General features: G+C 37.2%; 1 protein-coding gene across 1 annotated transcript; it reads right to left on the bottom strand.

Moving 5' to 3' along the window:
- Positions 1-15,760: 15,760 nt before the first annotated feature.
- Positions 15,761-17,526, bottom strand: LOC114528793 (transcription factor Sox-17-alpha-B-like). The gene has a single exon (XM_028550510.1). The coding sequence runs from the start codon at positions 17,433-17,435 to the stop codon at positions 16,389-16,391; it is 1,047 nt and encodes a 348-aa protein (XP_028406311.1). The 5' UTR covers positions 17,436-17,526; the 3' UTR covers positions 15,761-16,388.
- Between the last annotated feature and the right edge of the window lie 2,893 nt (positions 17,527-20,419).

Genomic DNA, 20,419 nt, shown 5'->3' with positions numbered 1-20,419 from the left:
CCTTTCCAACCTGCTGCTATTATCAACAAAATTCCTGCCATGCACTTCATCCTTATTTTTAAGTTTAGTCTGTGAAGAAACAAATTAAATACTCCGTGAGTCATTGTCATTTTAATGAACTAGAAAGAATAGGAAACATTTATTACTTGTTTTAATGGATGTATGTTCGTATGCGTCAGTTCTATAAACAGGCAGTTGTCGAGACTCGAGACTTAGTAAAGATCATCTCTAAACCAGCGTTGTTTCTATGCACAGGAGGAAACCTAAACTAAACTAACTTTATTTACACTTGATAGTTCTTTCAGTTTTAAACAGTTCTTTCTAGAGATCCAGTAAGTATCATCTCTTATTGATCAAATGTTACTACAGGAGGAAACCAAAAATAAACTAACTTTACTTATACTGGATAACTCTATCAGTTCGTTCTTCCTGGAGGTCTAGTAAGGATCACGCATCTCTGATCGATGCCTATCTTACTCAGGAAACCTTTCATCCGAGTGTATGTTTTTGTTACGTCTCTGTGGACAAAACCCTAATTTCACCAGGAAACTGACCACTCGCCATTTCCTGACGTTTCCCAAATGCCTGATTTCGTACACTCCCAGTTTCGAAACAGGTCGAGGGCATTAGGCGTGCATGCATTTGAGCATATCAACGTTGGTAATCGGCCAACCCTGTTCCGAAACTAATTAAGTGAATTACATGCATCCTAAACAACTTGGCAGTGGTATTGACAGCTTAATCAGATAAGATAAGATTAAGATATCTGATAGGATTGTGTCGTCCAATGGTTGTGACATGCATGTGTAACATACAAATGATTTCATTTCAGCAATTGAAACCATTGACGTTTTATTAAAGATTTGGTTTGTTTTTAAATCTTGCACTGAGCACAGTAGACCATTTGGTTTGATCTCTAATGCAGTAATGGGTTTGAATTTATATATAATTATTAAGCTATATATCTAGTATAAATATTATTTATGGATAATAGGATCAAAGCTCATTTTTAATACGTGCACATATAGTGAGATAATGAATCCGAAAAGTGTTATTTTAAAATTACAGAATTAACTTAACAGCATGTTTGCCAATACAAAATAACTAACTATACATGAATAAAGTTCACTATTCAATTTTTTCAGGGACGTTGTAAAAGGAGTTCTTGTGACAAACTAATTTGATCCCAAATTATTTGGAGAAACAGTGCCTCGCTGAGCACACAGAACTTGTCATCTTGGATATTATAAATACACTTTATTTGCATTGAAAATATGGCGGGCAATACATCTTCCATAAGCGGCATAGCTATAAAGAAAGAGCCTGCTATAATATCAGCTATAAATTCGTTTCGTTATTTCACAGATGCTTAGCGATTGGATTCTTCCTAGGTGGGGGTATTATAGCAATTGCATGAGGATGGCTGAAATCTACAATTACGTACAACAATCAAAAAGATAAAGTTTTAATTTCAGCTTTGCGTCATCTTGTGATACAACGAATAATGATACAATTATTAGGATATAATTCATCTCGGATTAAACCAAAGCCTCATATTCAAATCGTACTGCAGGAGGCGATAAAACTTGGCAATTGGCCGAAGAGCGAATCCCTAATTCGTATTAGGAATTGCCTATGGGCTATGTAACTTGCAAAACCATTGTCGTTATTTCAATTATTTGTCGGCAAAACGCACTTGAATACATGTCGGAGCCTGAGCACGGAGCGTTCGTGAGGTGACAAAATAAACCATTTTATTCATATTGCAATATACACCTTATTAGCTTATGATAACATTTTTACACGATTTCGTATTCTGTCGTATATTTCCGTAAGTGATAAGTCCGATCGGATTACTCGATGATATGAAACGCGAGTTCAAATTCTCAAGTTGCTTTTCACTGATGAAAACAGGGATGAACAATGTTATCACATCGGTGGATGCATATCGTATACAACACGATTATCAACAGCGTTGTTTCAGCTTGTTAACCTTTCGATAACACGGCAAAAGTTGATAACCATAATAATGCAGCACAAACGATGTCAATGATAAGTCATTGAACAAACCATATATGCGTTTTCACTCTTATATATATCATCATAGATCTTCAAACATCACAATTCACTTATTTATTATCTCATTTATGCGAGTTTTAAACGATGATAATGGATATTAAAAGGTCATGTATTATTCCACAAAACTAACACGATAAAGAATTGACCAGTTTAATTGGAAACCTGCTGACTGACAGTGATAGCGTGCGAAAATAAATATTTACAGCTAGAAAAGACGTAACAATTTATTGGATACGAATGCATCAATCTTTATAGTTTAGTTATAATCTTCTAAAACTTTTCTAACATATAAAAGCAATGAATTTAGCTACTAAAGGTATTATAGCCTATAGGTTTGTCTCATCATCTCGTGTGGTAAATATATGTATAAGAACGAACTTTAAATATGAGTTAACAATCATGATTTCTTTTCATTGGCATTGCGATATTCGTCATCGGAATAGAATCTTTATGAACTTCCTACATACATATTTGCACAAACACCCATATGGTTACACCTAAAACATAATTCTCGTGGACAAACCCATGTCGTTAATTATAACGAGCGTGAATCTAGAACATTAGAAATCATGTGTGTATGAAATGTTATTAAACCAACCCCGGAAGTCGCACTATTTGGTGTTGTACTAACAAGCGTTTTTGGCACAGGACCCAGGATGAATGTCGACTTACAATAATAACTAATAAGGCATTATGTGCATGGTCATGTGCTAGCCATGCTCGTCTCAGTTGTGTGGGCAATTAATTAATAAACTCGAATGAAAACAAAGCGAACAGAATGTCGATTCAAAAAATGCAACCTTTTAAGGAAATAGCGTAGGTTACACGGGGAATCACCTTAATTGTTTACATAATACCCAGTGGTAACCTTTCTTAATGGTTTCTGGCACCTTGCAATTATACATGACAGGTTATATCCGAAAGCAGTTTAAAGCGGTTTCCGTATCAATAGATCATGAGACTTCCATACGCTTCTACACCGTATCCATGTATGCTCATATAGTATTACTCCATTTCCGAGATTTCTATCGTTTTGTCATTTATTTTTGTAGCAAAACTCTGCGTGACGGATTGACGGTGATGACAGTTTTTGATAAACCATTTTGAAAATGATCATCCCATACGACACGTTTCCTTTTCATTCAGGAAAATGAAGTTTTCCATTATTTAATATTGATAGTAGAAGCATGGTCGATAATTGTATTTCATATTTTATTAAAAAGGCAAACAGAATTAATTAAACTGTCCTCTAAATTAGTCTAGTACGAGTAATTTATAGAAGACTATAGGACTGAATTTAGCTTCAGAATGGACGGAGAGAAATAATTATAATATAAAGATTACTCATGCAAGAAGGTGAAGAGATATACAAGGCTTTCATTCCAATATGCACCAAGCAAATATCCATTATAATGGAATACATACAGACATGATAATATTACCCTTGGCAATAGATCCGTTCATCGATTCATTGTTTACAGCACACGTGCATAACACGTGCAAGTGTGGACGGCCAGGGTACTGATAACAGCGAACCATATAAGGGGCATGTAAGATCAAAAGAGTCGCGTTTAAACTGTTTTTGAAACGGTACAGTTGTTGAACCTTCAACGTACGATCGATAAACAAACACAAGCGATAAAAACCCCACTAAGTTGAGATAAAAAAGTTGCCTTATCCTATAACAGCCTTTGAACAAACAAGATGTTGGTTTGAACGCAGTAGTAGTTAGATATTGACAGGAACTTAAGATTAATTTGAGTCTATACGAAATCGTGGTGAATTCATGCATTCAAGTTGAATAAGTCACGCTTTAATAACCTTTCGTAAACAGCCAGAACCTTTAGCTGATTACGTTCAGAACAGATTAAACGTTTGCCTTGGAAACGACCTTGCAATTGATCAACAAACTGACAAATGCTATTTTTCACACGGTCGCCAATTCGAAAGGGAAAGGCGATAGACCAAAATTCGATGATTCTCAAGCTGCTTTCACAAATGCGATGTAATATACGATGCAGGCCTGAACAAGAACGTGTAACCTCACAATATACGCAGTTTCGATATTGGCTTTTGTATCATTCGTCACAAGTGTTTCACGCCGCGAAAAAGGGACTCCAAGGGCGATTTACTAGTAAAAATTTCTCCGTGATAGTCTACTGACAACCACAGCGGTTATTTGCAAGTTATATTACCTCGGCCCTCGGGGGATTCGCAGTTAAGTATAGAACCATTCTCTGAATTTCAATCAAACGTTTTTGGCTGAATGTTTATCACGACGACATGAAAAAGTGCATGCTTAAGTCACATGAGAGCCTTTAGATATCCAGAATAAATACAATTACCATCTTCGGCTTTACCATAAAGCCCTCTTTTAACTTGCTAAGGGCAATTCAGGAAGATTGCCAGCAGTATGAAAGTTTTTACTTTCTAGTAATCTTAAACAACCCGATTAACGTAAGTATAGTTATGGCTGACTCTTGATAACTGTCACTAGATATGGACTTTATGTACTCTATTTCATTACCCCCAGCCAATTCAATTATAGTCTGTGTTTTTCAAGCAGTAAGCCTAAAAAAACTCTTAACGCAAAAAGCAGCTATTCGAGTGCATATATTCAGCCGACATGACACCCAGACCGAGCATAGAAATCTCGCAACAGGCAATCAGAAACTTGCCTGTGTAGTTAAAGATCATCATTCTTGGCGCGATGCATAAAGTTCACGATTAAATATTTTGGTTTCGAAACTACTTTAGTTTTACAATCATTTAAGGAGGGAAAAAGGAATGATAGCCCCATAATTAAATCGTAATGTTTACATTATGCTTTCCGTTTAGTAACATTTGACCGACAAAGAATGCCCTTCTATGGCCTTCGAAAAAAAGCAGATTCTAAATATTGAAATGCAAATTACTATCGTATACTTGACAAATATGAAAGATAGTTTATATAACTAAATGTCACTGTTGAACCCGATAAAAAAGTGATCCATACTGCGATAATTTCAGCCGAGATATAAAAGCGGACCTTTATTCATTTAGTGATATTCTAGAATGTAGCCAAAAATAAGCGAACGTGTTTGGAAACTGCGTGGAAAATCATAATTGCTACACACGAGAAAAATCTTCCTCAAATTACTCTATAATTAACGTAGTTGGGGCATCCTGTTGGACAATTGACCAGACAAACCTTGTCTGCCCTTCATGTCAGAAAGCCCCCAAACTGAAAATCCATCGTGATCATCCGTAAATAAAGTTATTCGTTTTATAATTGCTGTGAAATATTGCATTGACATAATAGTGAAATATTGGATAATAGTGAAAGCTTTACTTGCGAAAACTACTTCTGTAGGGCCACGCTTGTTCAGTATCAAACATTATAACTCTTAAAAGGCCAACTAAAGTTATTAAAATTATATTTATCAATCGATTGACAGAAAATAACTGGTTGGAATTGTTGGCCCAGCAAGTGAAATGTTATACGAACAAAAATAGACATAGCTTTTTTTTGAGCAATGATAATCACGCAAATCCCTTCTTCGCCAGCTCAGGACCGAAGTGTCTCAATTCGAGCATTGAAAATACGATGACAGTCGTATCCGTTGGTCAATTACCAAATAACGAGTTGAGGATTTCTTACAATTAGTACTGAGAAGTAGCACGTCAACAATGAACTTGAATATTAGATCTTTAATAGAATTTCACTCGGATTACTGTCAGAATGGTATTGTTCTTTTGTCGATGCAGAAAGTGGGTGGAAATGAAGACTGATATGCATTAGAGGATAGAGTTTACACCGTAAATCATCGAGTTATTTGCGTAGGATTAGTGATAGATTTTGTCATGGTACTTCTCCTGAATTACGAGATCATACAAAGGTTGTGATCTTTACTGGACATCTATAGGAAGTTTAGAACAGTTTAAAATCGATTGATCTATCCTGTTTGAAAGAAATTAGTTTACTTGGGGTTTCTTCCCATGAGAAGACTTCTCCTGAGGTCCTAAACTAACTGCTTTTTATTTGGATTGCTCCATTATTTCTAAATCAAAATTTTCTAGATCATCTTTAAACCAGTGTTGTTTCTATATGCACAGTAGAAAACCTGAACTAAACTAACTTTATTTATACTGGATAACTCTATCAGTTCTAAACTATTCTTCCTAGAGGTCCTGTAAAAATCATCTCTTATTGATCCAGTGTTACTACAGGAGGAAACCTAAACTATAAACTAACATTATTTATACTGGATAGCTCCATCATTATTGATCCAGTGTTACTAATGGAGGAAACCTAAACTAAACTAGCTTTATTTATACTGGATAGCTCTATCAGTTCTAAACTGTTCTTCCTAGAGGTCCAGTAAGGATCATCTCTTATTGATCCAGTGTTGACTACAGGAGGAAACCTAAACTAAACTATAACTTTATTCAAACTGAATACTTCTATATGAGTCGTAACTGTTTTTCATATAGATAATTCTAACAGCTAACAGTAAATCGTTCTTCTTAGAGGTCTCGTAAGGATCACGTTCTATCGATCCATTGTTATTGCACATGTATACCGCAGCTTCATTCGATGAGATCATCAGATCATGACTCTCAACGTGCGGAACTTATTGAATTGTTATTTATTTCACACTAATTTTGTAAACAAAAAGCATGCCCGAACATGAAACACTTGAAGCCCAAGGGTGGAAGAGATTAGATGATATAAGATTAGGTACTCTTGAAAACTATTGTTTTTTCCGCGTCATATACATGGATGTAATATGTGAGCTGGGGCCAAAAATCACTAACAAACATGTTCTCAAGTTGTTTTTGAACGAAAGCCAAGTAAAGAAAGAAAAAATCACATTATATAAAAATAGATCATGTTCTTGTCATCACCTGAACAATGTTTTGCGGCATATAAATATACAGAAGTAATGACTAGCGAATACGGAACGAGATATCCTGACCTGACTAATGATAAAAATATAACGAGGGAAAATTGAACATGCCAAATTGGCGAAGAAGACTTGACCTTCACTTGTAATATTGAAAGCTTGATCAAATAACCACGAATATATGTTCTTATTCTATATGTGCTTTTCAGTAAGGCTTAAGCGACTTTTTAAGGTTCATACGCCACGATCTAGTTGCAACCAATTCACTTCTAAAGTATGAAATGTAGTCTGTTTTCGATAAAGCAATACTGCATTGGCTTTCATGGATTTGGTGCTCACATACATTGAAAGTCAACGGACTATAAAGCATTCTTCAGGGGCTGACTGTATAAAACTCTGTAACTACATTTTGAATAGTTAAATCCTAGTTAACTCAGAAATACACGACTCTGATTGGCCGATTCTGTCCTTAACTACAGTTAAAAGTTAACTAGTCTTTTATACAACTGGCCCCAGAAGTTAAATGGTTCGACAAAATTGAATTTTGTGAACAGACCCTTGATGGGCGAGAAATTTCGTTTCATATTCTTCTCTGAATACATGCCGACTATACTATCTAAAGGGTAACTCGATTATGATTTTTGGCACTTCACTCGATGCAGGTAAATTCTAGAGGTTCAAAGGGTCTTCAAAGACCCTTTGAACCTCTAGAATATTCTATCAAAATATCGTAGATCTATATATATATATATATTTACTGGACAAGCAACACATTCAGCACGATCCCACACAATAGTATAATTATGTATGTTCTATGACTATGCATATACTATCTTCAAGATATCTAACCATAGTGATTTAACTAGAATATCTCGCAAACGATCAGCCAATAAAGTTCGATGCCAGAATCGCACAGCTTGAGTCGATTAGTCGAAGGATATATACTTTGCATATCAGACAGTAATTTCAATTCGTAACGAGGGATAATAAAGCAAATAACCCTGTTATTTCGAACTCTACGTGAACATTGTTTAACTTAAACAAAGTGAGGCTTCCTATAGCGTCATTAATGGATTGCACTTGTGAACAACTATAAGTGCATTCGCGTTGGGAAGAAGGGGTAATTTTTTCCTAACGTTTAATGGGAAGAAAATGCAACGAGTTATTATGATCGATTGTTCGAATTCTATTAAGATATAGAACACAGTTTCCTAGCTTATTAAGCTTAACCTTACATTGAATCTCAGTGGGCGAAAATACATATAATCGCAGATACAAACTGAATAATGAAGGCCCGCCATGAAATAATACCGTCTGACTCTCAATTGCCACAAAAGGATGGATATTATTGAATTTAAGCGTCACAGGCGGGAAAAGTATCATTATTGCTTGACACTGCTGAAGTTGCAAGCTCTGTGTGAGAGTCGGACTTGTCTTAATCTACATCATAATAGCAAAAAGCCGGCTGTACGTTTCAGGGAGTTTACACAAAGACGTCTGAGGGTGCAACATCCTATGCGGTGGGATTGATAAAGGTTTCTGGGCTTCCTTGCAATTTGTTACTATAACGACATAATTATGGCGGTTTTAGACGCGTAAATTGCTGCCACTACCCAAATTTAGTAAAATTAGATTGCAAAAAGATATATGTGTCGTTTCTTGCAGCAGCCACGATTTTGGGTATGAATGAGTGTGATCCGAAATCTTAAGTGGCAAAGTGCTTATTGTGTTTATATATTATACAAAATAGCTCAACTTTATTAAACGCCTGAAGTTAAGACCGTGTGTCCAAGAGACGCGAGAAGCGTCAAAACATTATATTGATAGGGTTGTTCATTCAAATTTAGGTGTTCAACTGTAGTACAACGAGGCAAATAAGGGATTTGGCCATATTGGATCGTTGCTCTCTTGATTGACTCGGTAGTTTGTGATAGAGCAGTATAAATAAAGTTAGTTCAGTTTAGGTTTCCTCCTGTAGTAACACTGGATCAATAAGAGATGATCTTTACTGGATCTCTAGGAGGAACAGTTTAGAAATGATAGAGCTATCCAGTATAAATAAAGCTAGTTGACCCTCAACTAAGGAGAGTTTGAAGCTGACAGAGTTATCAAGTGTAAGTAAAGTTAGGTTAGATAAAGCTAATTCTTCCTGTATTGACACGTGAATCTATGATATATACATATAATCCTCAGTAGGAGGTTTTCAAAAGGCAATGCAACCAGCAGCAAGTTTAGAAACACTGAATCATAGAATATTTCCCCCTTACAATCATCATACTATGGGTACTGCTGAATTATTGGACCTCGAGATGGGAGATTTTAGGAAGGATGCATGGAGTTATCTGTAATATCTCAAATCAGCACACATTCCCAGAGCCCATATATCAAATGAGTTAAAATCTGTCTGAAGACTTAAGTGCTCGCTGTTCTAAATGATGAATCTTTTAGACAAAAAAGGGGAATTTTCAGACAGGAAGAACGGAAGTCAACACCAACCTTGATATGGAACTGAGAAAGCGTTCATTCTTTATTTGAATAAGCTAGTTGTAGCAAATTTTACGAAAATGCCTGCAGTTAAATCAAATTGAATATACATTATTCATAAAAAACACTCACACTAGACGTGTCAAATGCTTCACAACACGTCAGCTACGGTTGGCTAGTCTAGGTGACACATACCCTCAAGTGATATATGGGCCCTCGCGTGAGATGTTCTTATAAGTCTGTCTTACACTCAGAAAATATGTACCGCAAAGCATGACAAGGCCAACTCCTCATTTTAATCAAAAAGTCGTCCAACGTTTTTGCTGTAGCTATAAACAAATTCGCCTGGCGGGAAAAATGATTGTAACTATATATTACGATTCTGGTTTCGACATAAACAAGGCTGATTCGTGTCTAAAACACTACGAATGATGAACGATCTCAATTATATAATCAGCCGGTCCATTGGCATTGCTTTTTATTCAATCATCAAAAGTTCAAACCTTCAGACACTAACCCAACATCGACTGGAAAAGCTCATTTATCAGTTAAATCCCTCCATATAATTGAAATCCTTTCTTCAAACGCTGAAAGAATTGTGTTTGCATTAGCGCAATTTTATTACGTGACCTGGCTGTGGAAATGCTTGCTGGCGTTGACGCCCAAAAGAAATTTTAACTCGGGAATTAATTTACAAGGCGGCTATAAACAAAATATACATATCTTCGCTTTCCTTCGTTGCTCTTGTAGCACTTGACCCCACCGGACGTTAGTTCAGACTTAAATGATAAAGCTTTATCTGATAAGGCTTGCTTATAAACATTGCTTTATTTGAAGGATTGCTTTTCATCGTTTTCTACACTAGTCTTCTTAGCTGCTTTATAATAACTCAATATCCCTTACTGCTCTGGCAGCTCTGCAATATTTTTCTTAGTGTTTCAATTTTACCCCCTACCAGAGGCTTCCTAACAGGTTGCTACTCAAATCAACGACGGATTTTTTTTTTATTCGTGCTAATGAAATGAGGTTTAGTATCCATTACTTGTGCATATGATCGAAAAGAAGTCTTTGTCAGTAAAAGAGCCTAAAGTCTTGATACTTGAAGCGGCTTTAAAATGCATATGGCTGACAAATTATCATAGCTTAATGTGTCTTTCTAACGGAACACTAAATGTAAGTTACCAAGTTACCATATGCCCTTGCTATAGCATATTTTGAACCAACATTCATGCAAGAGGTTTCGTAAGTAAAGTTGCCAAAACTTGCCTGTGGTTTGGCAAGAAGAGCTTCCGATCAACATTACAAAAATTATCTTTCCATTTCCCCCCTCAAAAACTTCCTGTTTGAAAATGGCATGCAAGTGGACGGAGGTGTAAACATTGTATGTTGCAATGACAAATCAATCTCATTTGTATTTTCTATAGTCATGCACATGTAAAAATCATATCCCCATTTTCAAACATAGTTGTGAAAAAGCATAGTTGGTTTTTTGCAATATCATATAGTGGCCTATAGTGTATCTGAACTGCCTGAGAAAGATATGAAATCATAAGCGGTCCTGCATTGGTAGTATTCTAGAATAGACCATTGTGGTTTTAATCTTAACTATACCTGAAAGAAATTTCAGTCAAATTTGGTTGCCTAGCGTAGAGAAAAACTATACAAAAAGTGCTGTTGTTTGTGTCTGAACTATAGCTAGCTGAAACATAAATATCTTATCGTGATAAAAAGATAATAAATTTGTTTATATGCTCAGGTAAACTGTCGTCCTCTCATCTCATGTCAGAAATGTGTATTAAATAGATATTTAGCTTAAGCGTATACGTGGTGGTCCATTTTAACTTTAGCATCTTACAACAATACGTTGCCTTCAGTGCTTAACTGTCGCTGGATTAGTAGAAAATCACTATCGTTAAACATGCAGGTCTACAATAATAAATAATAAGGTGTATAATATACAATAAATTATGATATTGCCTTTGCTGTCAGTCATGAGATTTGAAGGAGAAGGTACTAGGTAGTATAAGGAAAATTTCCACCTCCTTTCCAAAGCATGCGCTCATTCATGCCGCGACACCGCCGACAGATTTGACGATAAAAAAAAATTAAAACGATTCGGAACACCAGGTTTTGAATGTCGAATAATATGGATTAGGTCAATCTTAGATTGATTTATTATGAGTATATATTAAAATCCCATATATTACAGTTATCAGATCAGAAACTCTTCACTTGGTACTATAGACATCAAAGACGGCTAGAGCCTAGAGGCTTTTGCATGTTTTGTTTTTCTCTGCTCGACTGAGACTTGTGCATGATATTGTCCGGCATAATTATATCACAACACTGCCGCCCGAGACGGATTATTGTCGGAATATACAAAACCTACAAGTTGTAGTGTGTTTTTGTATGTCATAGTCTTGTTCATACAACGAAAATATTGCGACATATAATTTCGAGTTGGCGTTTAATTGGCGGCAAGGACGTTTGCTCTCAGTGTCAGTTTTAAAAACTATGCGTGAACTTCATGCTTAAAAGCATGATACAGCGATGCTAAGGGAGCACTTAAAGAACATCCGTTAATACGATAATTTCTCGCGTCATGCTATAGATAATGTGAACGTTACATTTTTTTGATGAATGGATGCAAGAAAGCACGCACTCACGCATTATAGTGTCCTGACGAAAATGTAAAGTTTCAACCATTCAGGAAAAAAGGGAACTTGAAATATTACGTAAAACAAAAAAATTACAAGATGATAATTTTTTTTACTACGTTGAAGATGGCCTTCCCGATAATTTCGAGATAATCCCTCGCACACGCACAACTGATGAAGCAATGAACACACTTCATTTAAAAACATTCCTCATGCAGAATTGGCTTAACCTCGTCATCATGGGGTGAAAATTCGAGAACTCTTTGCTAAATTCTCATGTGATTCTCATGTGGATTTTAAGAACTTTCATAAACTAAATTTTGCACTTTTAGACGGGATATGGGTAAACCTAATTTGCCCCAAATAAAGACGTCGCATCTTGCCAACGTAATTATGATGAAGTATGAAGCAATATTTTGCATCTTTTTTATGTGTGCCCACGGAGTTTAAGTGTTTGATGACACGTAAGGTCAAGCTTTGAGATCTCCAGTTGTTGAAAAGGACGCGAATCCCACTCAAAACATTCATTTCAACAGCACTACATCAACTTTTTCATGAACTATATAGTCTACATTCCCTCTGAAAGCACTCGATCACATTTCTAAAACGTGACGACCAAATTCCTTGCAGCCGGCGTTACATGTAAAATGCACGTAGTTTTTCTAAAACAATTTGTCAATACAAACTAAATTATGTAGATAAAGTAAATTAAAGTCCAATTGATAGGATAAATGCATGCATGGCAGGTGCAGAGAAAGGCTGAATAGAGTTTAAATAAAGCGAAAGTAAATGATAAAATATAACTTTGACGAACACATCACATATTCCGTTATCACAAAACAAAGCAACTATTATTGAGACGGCGAATTTGGGTTTGACGTGCTGGGAATATCCTCAAATCTAGCGGACACATATTACTACATGATTCAGGCCATTTCAATTCATGGTTTTGGTTACCAAGGGACAGAAATAAACCCATACATAACAAGAATTTCCCGAAGGCGTGTCTGCCTCCTCCATATGGCACGAGCCGGTCGGAATTAAACGAGAACGATTTTTTAAGGGATGTGAAACATACTATGATGGAGCGTACAACAATCTCACTTGTCCATTTCAAAACTCGAAGAATACTTTCGCCATTCGGGAGACGAGCGAACACACGAGTAAATGGAAGTTATCCGACGAAAAACGAAAGCTCGAGTGCGTCTGAAGGGCAGCGAAGGTCGAAGAATTTTCAACTGTAACCAGGGAACCGGAAGTGAATAACATCACATCAGACAAGGAAACTACCCAATATTGGTATAGTTTGTACTTGAAGGATTAAGCTTCCCATTTTGTTTTACACCTCATTCCAAGAAAGAAATCAAACACAGACCGACCAAAACAGCGATATCTCGTGGTTACCGCAAGCATTTCTGCATGACCTAATTCCACAGGCTAGCTGTGTGGGGCAGTTTATATACGGAATTGATAATTTACATAAAATTTCCTCTTTCATAAGAAAGAAGTTGTTTCGAATGAAACCGGTCTTTTCAATGTATATACGTGGTGAAAATAGATGACTTTCTAGTAGAGAAATAGCATTGTTTATATTTTCATTTAATAAACATTGTTGGAACTACATGCATGTATGAAGACGTCATCTTCTCATTTGCTTGAAACGACTTGTTGCAGGGAATTGTTGCGTCGCTTATATAAGAGCAAAATATATGCATAATCATCATAGTTAAAGATAGACACTGACAAATGATCAATGAAATTATAAAACCCTGTCCTGGCAACCGTCGAGCCAAATTACGACTTCGAATTCAAGCCGTCTCATTTATTCGTCCTCTCGATTTGTGTGGAGAACCATCGATATTACGTACATTAAGATCTCATTTTTTTTCGTTTACCCAGCTTTAGGCAGTCTCTCGTGAAATGCAAGCATATGAAACATTCATTATTCGAAATTCATCTGTGCTGGCAGGCTGTAGAAAGTTCTAGAATATCCTATAATTATTGAACAATGTAACAATTATGACCTAGCAGGTAGCTATAGGCAGATGGCGTTTGCTGGAAAGTCCAAACATACTTTTAACAGTAATATGCCGTAATTCAAAGCGGCTATTACAATTTAATTAAACCTACTGCTTCAGGTAAACAATATTTCGTATTCGACGAAGTTTAGACGCAAATTTGCGAACGCAAAAATTACAATTAAAAAGTGTTTAATTAGACGAGATTAGCTTTCATGCAATCTTAATCACAATTGAGCTAGTGGATTTATTTGCATATTTACTATGTGAACTGCTTGGCGAGCCTTTCCATCTAGCTTGTTCATGCCCTGACAGGTTGAACAAAACAATAAATAAAGTTGGCCGTAAGCCACAGTCAATGATAACATGACTATATGACGTTAATTAATCAGGGAGAAACTCTAATTGCCCTACCACGATTTTTGCGGTCACTTGTTTGTTTGGCATTCGCATAGCACATTTGATATTGTGGTTAGCGAAACATCTCATACTCTTGTATAGATGTCCACAACAAGCATTGTTTTCACCAATACGACCAATTGTAAATAGAGCAATATCATTCTGGAAAGTTACCCTATAGAACACGTTTCGTATAGTCTATAGAATATAACATGTTCCAATATTCGCAAAATCCCATCCCAATACCAACAGCTATGATGAACTGGTCTTTTTTCTTACAACTAAAGTCGTACAAACAAAAACAGTGAAAAATATGCATTGTCACATCAAGGCACGTTATTTAACGCGTACAAACGTGAAAAATATGGGGAAATTAATGTCTTACATAATTTGCAAAACGAAAAGTCATGCAGCACTGTTGTAAAACACGAGCAGAGATAATCAGATGAGAATGTATTCGCGTCGAAATTGCGCATTCGTACGAGCGAAGCTCAGTTTGCCATGAAAATAGCACTCGTTGGAGTCAAAGCTCAAACATTTTGAATCCGTACAAAATACAACAATTTTGCGCCACAGGAAACGCTCGATTCGTAACGAGATCAAGCGCTATGCAATATTCACTGACGTGTATCGGAAACAATCACATTGTATGTAACAATACGCAATTGTTTATCCCACCAATCAGATCACGGCATACCTTGTGGTGAAATCATCGACAATCACGGTTTTAAAATAAACAAATCTTGTGTAATTATTTTGCTAGTGCATGCCGAGAGAATTGCAAGTTTCTTTTGAAGGGATCACGTTTAAGCACGAAGCCCAATTCCGACTTCAACTGCACCGCGGAAGACGAAGATGACCGATTCTAAGGCAGCGATCTTGAACACGGAAGAAAATTATATAAGTCATTTCCTATAGCTATTCTGACGTTACGCACAGCGGTGGAGTTCTGATTATCCGTGACCGAAGTTGATAGCACAGCACGCTTATTAACACGAATTTTATGTTTCATATTCCGGATATCAAAGCCAAATAACTCCTTTCGAGGGAGCCCTAATCTTGACAAGCGAACAGCTGTATTAGAAGTCAAATCATGACACAGGCTTATGCGAATAATCTCCCGAGAGGGGCAAACTCTATAGCCCCGAAGGGCAAACAAGTTTCACCGTAATTCAATCTGTGTTTACGGCACAGATAGATATATAGCGCAGATATATCACAAAGATATAAAACCATATATTTAAATAAGCTTTAATTCTTAAAAAATTACGATTTAAAGTGATAATAAAAAACCCCAGTTTTGAACTAAACTATAGATGTATATATATACATATACACACACATGTATAGTTAAAACTTTCTCATTATATGATGAAAGCGGGCGCCGTGGTTTGCATTTATACAAAGTACAAAATCTTTACAAAAGACCGGTCCTTTTCATTGTATGCCGCTCGTTCAACAAGCGCGTACATTTTATGGTGGACTATCAAAGTCGACCTTTTAGGACACGATAATACTGACATATCACAAACCGGCAAACTGTTCTCTATGGACTAATTATTTATACAAAACCTCTTACGAACGGTACGAATATATAACCCCGAACTATTTACATTATGAGAAAAGGTGCTATTTACACTCTGATATAATCAGCCGTATATCAACGACGTATATTAAAACTTCGAGTCCCTCTCGAAAGTTCGTTTGTCTCGTTCGTCGATTATTGCTTTGGTGCCGGGTGAAGCATTGGTTATATTACCCTCGCACGATGCAGTACCCAAGAATACATTAGGAACTGTGAAAGCCAGTATTAATGTTTCAATATTAAATTAAGTTGTTTGCGAATTTCTGCACGATTTCGTGGCTTAGACTACAAAGCCTAAATACTGGTCGAATTCGGTGCGATCTAACACAGACATGTCCTCGCCGAATATGTAGTTCTGAAGGTTAAAATCGTCCATGTTAAAGTCTAGCGATGGAAATTGGCAAGTGTCTTCCTTCGCTTGGCTGCATGTTGGCGGAGTTGCAGGCAGTGAATAGTCGCATGTCATACGTTTTGGCTCATGTTTCGAGACATTGAAATCAAACACCGACGTCCCCTCTTTGGGAATGTTTGGGCTGGCTTCGGGAGTTAATGGATAGAATTGGTGCAAATTTGCTGCAGGTTGAAACCCTGTTCCGCTCGACGTACTGCAAGAAGTATCTTTGCTTTGTTGCACACTTGCTAATGGTAGATTTTGTAACATTGGTTTTGTTGTTGCATTCGAAGTCGCCGGCGTCTTTACCATCGCTTTTTTGCAAACGCGTTTTGGATGCTTGCGACGTTTTGGCCTGTATTTGTAGCTAGGATGGTCCTGGATATGTTTAACTCGTAACCGTTCGGCTTCCATAACATACGGCCGCTTTTGCTCGATTGAAAGAGCTCGCCAATTTTGACCGAGGATCTTGCTCAATTCCGCGTTGTGGAGGTCGGGGTTTTCCTCGGCTAGTCGACGTCGCTCGTATTGACTCCAGATCATAAAACTGTTCATTGGCCTTCGAATGTGTTCGCCTTTCTCGTCCTGATCGGGTTCCATCGACTCGGCGCTTGCAACATGCGAATCACTTTGATCCCTCGCAGTGTGAACAGCCGAACCGACCTGCTCTGACCAACGATTTGCAGCGAGCTTATTCAACCGTCCTCCTTGCGCATTCACGGCCGCGTTTCGCAAGTTGAATTCCGATTTTATATTTTGTTCTGCAATCGGCTCGATACTGCCATTCGGCGAGCAAGCAGACCACTGTTTGACGAGTTTATTCATGTTGATGTTTTTGTTCGATGATCCCAGCAATGAATTATTATTATTCTGCAACAGATCTGTATAGAAGCCAGAGTTACGAGCAAGCGACATTAGCTCAATCGCCTTGGACATATCGTTGTGTATAAATATATATATATATATATATATAGGTCGTATAGTATTTGAGATTGTATCAGTCTTCCCACAATTCTTCCGCGTTCGACGAAGTGTTAGCAGTAATGTTTTTCACGACGACCAAGGCTGAGTTTTTATATTATTCCTTTTGACTTGGCACAGCGTCAAAGATTCGTGAATTTTGATTGGTGGAAACTGAAGTCCTAAGCGGATATTGGGTAATGACGTATTGTGGCACCATAGCGACTGTTTAGCTCAGAGCCGTAAGATTATTTTTATCTTTTACCGTCCTCGTTATACAGATATCAAATTTCAAAACTGCAGATGTCAGCGATGGGATTGCGTTAGAACTCGAGTTTCGCCTATGTGTGATGGGGAGATTCTCCCTCGAGGGGTGGGAAAGTCACGGGTTTCCCTCGCTGTAAAGGCGGGGGTCGGATGGCGGACTATGAAACAAAGCACATTCTCCAGCGTTCCTCCCGCGATTTTTTTTGTGAAAAACTTGGAAAGGCCGTTCGAATTGGGGGCGTGTTTTTGTGATGAAACACTGTGGGTAATTATGTGAGAGTAACAGGCGAGCAATACAAGAACTCGATCTATTTGACGCCGTAAATTAGCGTGCGGAAGTGGACGAAAGAACTTATCGATTTGAATACGTTCGCTCGCATGTGAATTGCGCTGAGCAGCGACAAGTTGTCGCTCTGCATTTCCTCATAGTTTCAACACCCCATTTTAAAAATCTCACGACATTGATTACCGCGCGCGCGTCCGGTGATCTTACGACTGCGTGTATTTTCGGACTTTATTATGAGAATGTTCGGCCATGGCATTGGCAAACGCGCCTGTGCGCTTGAACACGGCAAAAAAACAAGCCGGCGCACGAACCATGGCAAATTTTTAACACTGGCAACACTTAGCACTTGCGTTAGAGCATAAAAGATATTGAAAATCTTTTTATCCCTCGCTATTTATGATTCAATTAGAATAAAATGTTATCACATTTACATTTTTATCAACATAGTTACAAACACTTGATTATGCTAATGTATTCATCAACTGTTCAATACATCATCATGAAATATGGCTAATACGGATAATAAGAAAACCGTTCAAATTTACTTCATTTGCAAGTGAAGATTTTGAAGTGTTTTTTCAACTTCGCTTATCGAGTGTTCGCTCGCCGTAGCCCCGATATCACATGATTCGGTATTGTGTGTTGTTGCTCTATGACTGTGTGCACCACGCGAATGCCTCGATTCTAACCTTTAATTAATCGTTATATCCCATATATCCCAAGAATGCCCAGTTCAAGGTTTGCTACTTGACATGACAGTCAAGACTATTTTCAGACGACTTACAGCGTTAGTCACGAGGCGGAGGGGATTAATATATTTACGATTGAGGGGTTGCCAGTTAGTATGACAGCGTTTACAAGTGACGCTTTTGCTTTGGGCTTTCGTCTGAACAGTATTCGCGACCTTTAACAGACGATGATTTTTAGACGAATCGACAAAATCTCTCAACACGAATTCCTCTCACACAACGCTCTTATATAGCTCAGACCCAGACCATGCACATTATATAATGCCCATATAGATTCGTCGATTACATTCATTCCGAACACTTTAAACTCAGACTGCTGAAATGCCAGACAATTTTATCCTAACCACCCGAGATATTTGTACAATATTGTCTAAAGTAGGCAGACGTTTTTAATCTACGAACGTGATCTGTCTACCACCTTCCTCATCCGGCCGGCGGCGAAGTGCATCCTATGAACGAAGACCCCGGCTTCTGGATATTCTAGAGGACGTCTAGGAAGACCACATCGCAACTAGTTATTTCTAAGGAATCACCAAACGTGAAATTCTATTTATACAAAGAACAAGACTTCAATTCGAGCAGGCATGGTTTCGCTCAGAATTTTATACCTCGACTATCATTTTGAGATAGGCCAAGAACTCTGATGAGCTCGCTAGATTTCAGCTTTTAGTTTTAATATTTATAGTTTCATTATTTCACACAAATATATCGATAGTTATTTCCCAAAAATATATTGAAGCATTCGCTTCTACAGCATTCACTGCAGGATTGAAATGGGCCTATCTATCAAATTTAAGTGTGTTGTAACCATTGACGACAAACCCTCCACAGCTATTTACTTGGTTCAACTTATTTCAAAACTTTGCAGTCAATCTTATTGCGACTGACAATGCAGTTATCAGATGCAGATAACACAGCATTTAAAGGGTAAACATTGCAAGATTCAACTGTCTTATATCATAGATGATCATACCCTATTCGGCTATATTGATTGTTAATCGAAATTTTTCGATAAGTCTAATGTCTAAAGCGCGCCGGTCTGAACATGTCAACGTTTAAAAACACACTTAGTGGCTTATTTAAATCGTTTCAACACGTTCTAATTGATATCGTTTGTATTAAATTTGAAACTTTAGTTGAATTTTATAATATTCTTCATTCTAGTAAGTTTACATGCATGGTGACATCAAATAAGTAAATTAACTTGTAGGAATTTATACTGGTAATAATGTAAGTCAGTAGTGGGTAATGCTTTAGAGTTTAGACGTATGAATGCAAAAAAAATTTATCACTTCTGTTTCGGGTCTGAAGCCGGACATCGGTATAGTTGTCTGAGCCCTTAGAATAATTTTGACGTCGGATTTATGCCTCATCGAGTGGCTGCTTTGATGGTGGAACAGATTTTTTCAGCAGCAATGTCGCGACAAATATCAACAAAATACTTTGGGCGGCTTCGCTTATGAAAGAGCTATCTTGCATGGGGAGATATATATTTAGCAAAGAATTTCCTATTACAGGTATATAGTGCCGTGTTTGTTCATGTTTTGATATGCCAATAAGTGGGTTGGAAGCGCCGATTCGTCCTCAAACGAATTCCAATATTACCGATAGAAAATATAATATTTATTTTCAGAGATTCAGGATTACTGAGATATTAA

Source organism: Dendronephthya gigantea, unplaced genomic scaffold (genome assembly GCF_004324835.1).
Source record: "Dendronephthya gigantea isolate DGI-Jeju-01 unplaced genomic scaffold, DenGig_1.0 000051F, whole genome shotgun sequence".
NCBI lineage: Eukaryota > Metazoa > Cnidaria > Anthozoa > Malacalcyonacea > Nephtheidae > Dendronephthya > Dendronephthya gigantea.
Note: the sequence above shows the minus strand (reverse complement) of the source record. Positions and strands in the feature narration are given on the sequence as shown.